The sequence below is a fragment of the Lepisma saccharinum genome, unplaced genomic scaffold (assembly GCF_977018435.1).
Source record: "Lepisma saccharinum unplaced genomic scaffold, izLepSacc3.1 HAP1_SCAFFOLD_465, whole genome shotgun sequence".
In the NCBI taxonomy this organism is placed as follows: domain Eukaryota; kingdom Metazoa; phylum Arthropoda; class Insecta; order Zygentoma; family Lepismatidae; genus Lepisma; species Lepisma saccharinum.
This window is the reverse complement of record NW_028143159.1, coordinates 1-6703: the sequence shown is the minus strand read 5'-3', so window position 1 is coordinate 6703 and position 6703 is coordinate 1. Positions and strand designations below refer to the sequence as shown.

At 37.0% G+C, this 6703-nt stretch overlaps 1 protein-coding gene across 1 annotated transcript; it reads left to right on the top strand.

Moving 5' to 3' along the window:
- Positions 1 to 350: 350 nt before the first annotated feature.
- On the top strand, positions 351 to 1667 carry LOC145982930 (glutamate receptor-like). Its single transcript, XM_083116229.1, has one exon. The coding sequence runs from the start codon at positions 351 to 353 to the stop codon at positions 1665 to 1667; it is 1317 nt and encodes a 438-aa protein (XP_082972355.1).
- The last annotated feature ends 5036 nt before the right edge of the window (positions 1668 to 6703 follow it).

The following is a 6703-nucleotide window of genomic DNA, read 5'->3' as shown; positions in this document are numbered from 1 at the left end:
GCAACGTTAACAACGACAGAGGGATGTTTCTAACAGGCTTGGAAATTGAGAATTGTGACTTAACCATTTTAATAGTACATAACAAGGAATTTGCTCATACATTACTTAAAACATTTAAGAAGGCATTTAAATTTCCGAAGAGGATATTAATCTTTGCACCAACACAAGACACTGCATATCATTTTGCTTTTCATATTCTACCTAGAGAACGTTTTCTCAACTGTGTGCTAATTTATGAAAATCAACGAAATACCGAAGATGTGTTATCAGAAACCAACGAGTTCAACGTTGAGAAGTACGATGGCCGTAGCAGCAAAAAACTTGTAACCTAGTGGATTGAGATGGAAACCATGATAATAGAAGAGGATTGGTTTGTGAACAATTATTCACTCCATCATGGAGGACATTTGCGGGTGAGTTCTTTCGATTGTCCACCTTACGTGAATTTGAACGGAAAAGGTGTCCTTGGTGACAGTTGCTCTGTTAGTGGATCTTGTGGTGGAGTGGAGATGAAAATATTTCAAGAAATAGCGACAAATTTGAACTATTCCTGGACTTTGAGGGTACCAACTGATGGTAAGAAATGGGGACAATCTCTACCCAACGGCACAGTCGTAGGATTGCTGGGGGACTTAAACTACAAACGAGCAGATATAGGGTTTTGCTCCCTGTGGATCACTCACAAAAATCTGCAAATCTTAGACCAGACAGTTCCCTGGGGAAGACACTTCTTGAAGTTCTTGACTCGGAAACCAGTTCCATATCCTGAATGGGAGGCCATGTTCTTTTCTCTGAGTCTTTCTGTTTGGATTTGTGTTCTGTTGTCTGTTCTTGCATGGAGTGTGATTCTCTATCTATTTTCTAGATTCTATAATGCAGTAGGTCGACCCAAAAGGCCGAATCCATATTCTGACATCACGTTCAGTTTAATTACTACAATAACCTCTTTAACACTTACGAATTCACCAAGGGAACCCACTGAAAAAATGTTACGTTATTTGGTTAATGTGTGGTTAGTGATGTGTATAATAATCAACACAGCTTATTCTAGTACTCTCGTTACTAACCTCACAGTTCCCTTATACACAAAAGCTCTGAACACAATAGATGATCTGTTGGATAGTGACATGGGTTGGGGAAGTACCAATGTGGAAACGAAAAAGTGGTTTGAAGAACAGGATGACCCAAGAGCTAGAAAATTTGCAGGCAGGTTTCAACTTGAAAAAAATTTTGAAAATGTCTTGCAGAATATTTGCAAAGGTAAGCATGTTTCTCTAGCAAAGACACTTGAAAGCTTATATGTGGGCAAGCTGTACAAACTTGGGCTCAACAATGCTAAATACGTGCACATGGTTAAGGAGCATTTAGTAAGCTACCCAATTGGGATTGGATTGCAGAAGAATTCGCCTTTTAAGAAGAAGTTTGACAAATTGCTAGGGATGTTGGAGCAAGGTGGAATTACGACTAGAATTAAAGAAGAGAGCTTCCTGGCATATAAATCAATGAAAAAGTTAGGGGTAGAGAACAAAGAGACAACACTAAGAGCTCTTTCCTTGAACAATGTAGAAGGACCGTTCATAGTTCTATTGATAGGCTCAATTGTTTCCTTATTACGCTTCTGCATTGAATTAATCTTCTATAACTTTACGAGGAATCTTCAGCGTTAACTCCGCACACAATACACTCAAGTTTTGTTAATAACAACTTAAACTTAAAGCTCCTTATTTATTAGGTAACAAATAACATGAGCTGAAATAAGTATTCTTATGTTACAGTTTACAATGACTGGTTTTGTTCAGATGGACTAACTATCATATTGATGTATTTATTCCATGTGTGTATTGTTATATAATATTTGTAATATTTATGTCATACTTTTAGTTAAATATAACCTAACAATTACATAATGCCAGTTTCATATTTAGCTATATTAGAAACCATGAAAGTCAACCTGTAAACCCGCCATGAAGACTTGGCTATTATTTCGGTGTACAAACCTGCAAGGGATATTGTTGCAAATGAACACTTCGGATGCTTTTCGACAACCATTTAAAACCAAAAAATATTATTATAGTTGCATTTTTATTATGTTTAAAATGTATCAAATGTGAAGACATCTGTGAAGATGGCGACGGCGTGCAAGCATCGAAAAGTGAGCTCCGTAACAAAGACTGTATACATATGTGTTTTTGTTCTCGTAACGGTCCAACCCTTGCTGATCAGGACTATGGTTTGCAAACCATCAAGAAACGAGACAAAAATGACCGATGTGCTGCTCTGGAAGTGTGCTGTGAGAAGAAACATTTTCTTGCGAGCTTTTGTCTGCCACGCGAGTCAACACGCGGCCATCGCGAACAACAGTTCCCGGTGTTCCAGTCCCAGTGACGGGAGATGTGCGTCGTTTAGGCACATACTCTGTGTTATATTGCTATCAGGTGACGTGTCGCTTAACCCAGATCCTCCAGGATCGGTGGTGAATGACAGTGCAGTGTTTAACATATATTACCATAATGCCAGAAGTATAAATAACAAATTCCTACAAGATTTTAACCTGGCATTTGCTGGTGATTTTGACTACGACGCAATTTGCATCACCGAATCGTGGCTTGATAGTTCTGTGCGCGACAGCGAGTAGTGACCATTACATGTTATTTAGGAAAGACATGCAAGATGTGTACCCTGAACCCATACAGCACAACATGGTTTCAGATATGTTACGCATACGTAACTCGTGAAACATTGTAACATTGCAGCAACATTGCGAAACATTACTGTGATGTTTCACCAATGTAAAAATGTCCGCGAATCTAACATAACATTCGTAATGTTACAGAAACATGTCAGTGCAACATTACAGAAACGTGTCAATGTAACATTGGAGAAACATGTCAGTGTAACATTACGGATACATTTCCGTAAGGTTTTGTTATATTTCAGCTACATTACAGTGATATAATTTTACATTACGGTTATATTGAATGGAATCAGTACTGTATTCATGAGTGAAATATTTAAGGGGGCCTATTGGGGTTAATCCCCTCTATTTCAATATTTATCTGTAAATCATTTCCTGAAAATAAAATTCAAAATGTTTGATACCGTAACGATCCGTAGTATCTTTTAATTATTATGGAGAACGAACTCCAACTTCCAGTCATTCAACCATCGTTTTCCAATCAGGAAATATTCAGAAACATCACAGGAATGCAGTGTCAGACAGCACTGAAGCTCTTCCTGGTCATCAGCTGTAAACAGACGAAATCCAGGAAGAGGCTACAGGCCTGACTGTGCATTTGTTTATTAAATTGAATTGGAATAAATGTCTGGGAGGCAGAGAGTTCGGGGTGAGTTCTAATTCAGTTATTGAGGAGCAAGTTTACGATTGAATAGAGAGAGAGGAGGAGGTTCTAGGGAGAGCGTGTTAACGCGAGTCGCAAGTCAGACTCTACGTACAGTCACAGGCATAACCTCTCACGGCAGATCTTCAGTTGCAGTACAGAGACAGGTATATCCTTACATTATCCATGCTGATCCAATCTTTAGGGGTGTGAAACTCAAGTGTCATGTGTTGCCATTCAAGTGTGTAAATTTAGTACCTCTAGCGCCTTACCATCAAGCTCACCACGAGTGCTTTACCATCATGGATGAATGATGATTAGTGAGCTACATTCCAAAAGATCCCACATACCTAAGGGTATGAGACGTGGTGGATTTGCTGGGGCTTTTCATGCATTTTTTCGGAAATGCGATGAAAAATAGCATGAGACGTGGATGTAGATGCTTAGGGCTTTCATCCATTTTTGCGGAAATGAGATGAAAATTGTTGATTACGTGGTGATAGACGCAGGATTTCACTTATGAAAATTTCAATTTTAGAGCATGAAAAGTGAAACCACACCTAAAAATTATCAGAATCAAGGTTTTATCAGTTTTCTTATACCATCAAAAGTATGCATTTTGAAGCACGGAATCTGGAAAGTTGCTCGCGGATTTATATTAAGTATTAAGTACCAGCGGGGAAAAATAGTGCAGTAAACAATGATAGATGTCGAGTTCTAACTCGAGGATGAATCAGATGAAACCTATCGACTTCAAGCAAAATGTAAAGATGCGGAGGAACCTGCGTCCTAGCTCCGTCGCGGTTATCCGCGTAGGGCTGGCGATTTCGTATCAGGAGCGTCCGGCATTCCGCGTGGCGGAAGGTTCGATGTCGGGTTTTAGGCAGCCACATTTTGCCGAAAATGCGGTCGGCCCAGGGACGTTCGTGGACGTTTCCCTATCAATCCGCTCCTGGTAGCGCTGTGGTTCGTTCGCGAATCCTGTACCCTGGTCACGACAGAATTCCCACCCTGGGAAAAATTTTACCATTCCCAGAATTTTTAGAAGAAAATGCATTTAGATTCGATGGTTTTTTGCATTGACAGTGATTTTAGAACGTAAAAGGTAGGAACATTTTTTAATCATGATCTTGGATACGAAAATTATCACAGCGTTGTTTATGAGGGTTAAAATAATGCAGTAAGCTACAGTAATTTTAAACATTTTTTTTTTAATATATCTAACGTTCCTGTGCATTTTGCTCAGATTGTGATTAGGCTTACCCTTAACATATTAATTAATTAAAAACGTGGATTAAAAGTGAATATTGAAGTTATATTATGAACGAGGAAAATAAATTAGAGTATGTTGACTCTGAATCAGTGGCACTATGGTGCAGTTTAACGAGTCATGGCAGAGAGTATGCTTGTTTGAGTCAATATTTTGTTTTTGTTATTATTATTAATTGAAATTCCTTAAAAGTTTAATTTAAATTTTGTATAAAACTGACCGTAACCTGTAAATGATTTAGAATGCTTGAGCTATGACTGCTAAGACTATTGCAAAGAGGATATTACATTTTTTATACATATATAGTTTTGGGAACGAATAAGGCCCCGAGGACCACTCATTTATATTCTTAATGACTGAAGTCTCCTAGCACCTCATGAAGGGAGCTTAGATTAAGGAGATAGTCAAGTTTATACGAGATAGTCACTTGCCTTACGTTACCTTAACTTACGCATACATTGCCTGAAAATTTTAATTCATGTTAATATGAAAAGAAACAAAACGCCAATTATATTCCTCGACACGCATGTACTATGTTCGTACCGTGATTTAGGGTATAAACCGCCCGATTAATTAAAAGTTCTAGTTGAGAAGTAATAGATGTATAAATAGGCTGCAGTGACGAGAGATGTCCGTTCACAGGTAAGCAGTTGTGACGAGAATGAATCCGTACACAGATATACATATACTTATATGCTTTAAGCAAAGTTAGGCACAGCCAACTTATTTTTGAATAACTAGAAGAGAATTATGAGAGCATTACACGGCGTGGACGTTTCTCACATATTAACGAGATTTTTTTTGTAAGTGTATATTTATATTTTTTTTTCCTTGTCCGAAACACTGTTTCGTTTGACAGTTGAATATTTATCCTTAGCACGTTGTAGCTTCGAATGTTAAAAACTTTAAAATGCAGATTGTTTTAAAATCTTAAATATAAATATTGCAAGCTTGCTCCAAGTTACGGCATTTATTAAAGTGAAACAGGTCTAACATTTTAAATCTACTTGCGTGACATAATAATAATTTATAATAAAATAGCACTAATAATATTCAAGATTAAAAGCAGACTTATTATTTAATAATGTGCTTTAGGCACAAAAGTTTTTTTGCAGTATGTAATAATACTAGCTCAGCGAATACATCACTAGAATTTTATAGGTACTCTTCAGAAGAAGGTATATGATTATATTAGCAAAGTTTATTTTAAGCGCCAGTTATGAGAATATTTATATTATATGAATATGTAGACGTCGACGTCAAGATTTTTTTTTGCGCTCCTATAACAAGTATTTTCCTTCGGATATTGGATTGCAACCGATAATCCTGGAAATCCATTCTGCCATCGCAGAATGATTATGATTAAACCACAACGGTTTTAGTTTCTAGCTTTGCTACAATAATATGCTAAGCATATGTTAGAATGGATAGAGAGAATTATAGATTCTTCATTTTTAGTGATGTCAGCATAATATAAGGCAATTATCGCATATTTATAGATTAATTATTTTATTTTTGGGATGGTCGACTTTAAATAAGCATCGTTTCCCGTGTAATTTTGTATTTGAGTACATTTTTAACGACCACTTGCACACTATGAGTAACATAAGAGACTAAAATAAGATTTTTTTTTTACACAGCAAAGATTAAACAGGCTTCTACAAGTAAATGTAACCAGTAGGGAAAATAAGCGCAAGGCGAAAAATAACATTATTCGTTTAGCTTTAAATACGTTTTCATATGTCCTTATAGTAATATAGTATTTTCATTTTAAATGCACAAGACTGGTTTTCTCATCAAAAGTAAAGTAGAAGAAGCAATACATTCAAGCAAAGTTACTAGCTACCAGTATTTCACAGCAAATCATGTATTTTAGAAGTAATCGATAAACAAACTGGGCGTACATACGCAAACGAATCTATTTCCTCATTGTCATTGTACAGTTAAACGCAGAAGCATGTTAAGGACTTAGGCATTGATGTAGATGCATGCAATACATTATTGACGCAAAGGGTACATTTCAACGGCATCCGAGAAACACAGCAGCGGCCAGAGTTCAGTTACACGGCTTTACATATCTTGCGCGTTCGAATCT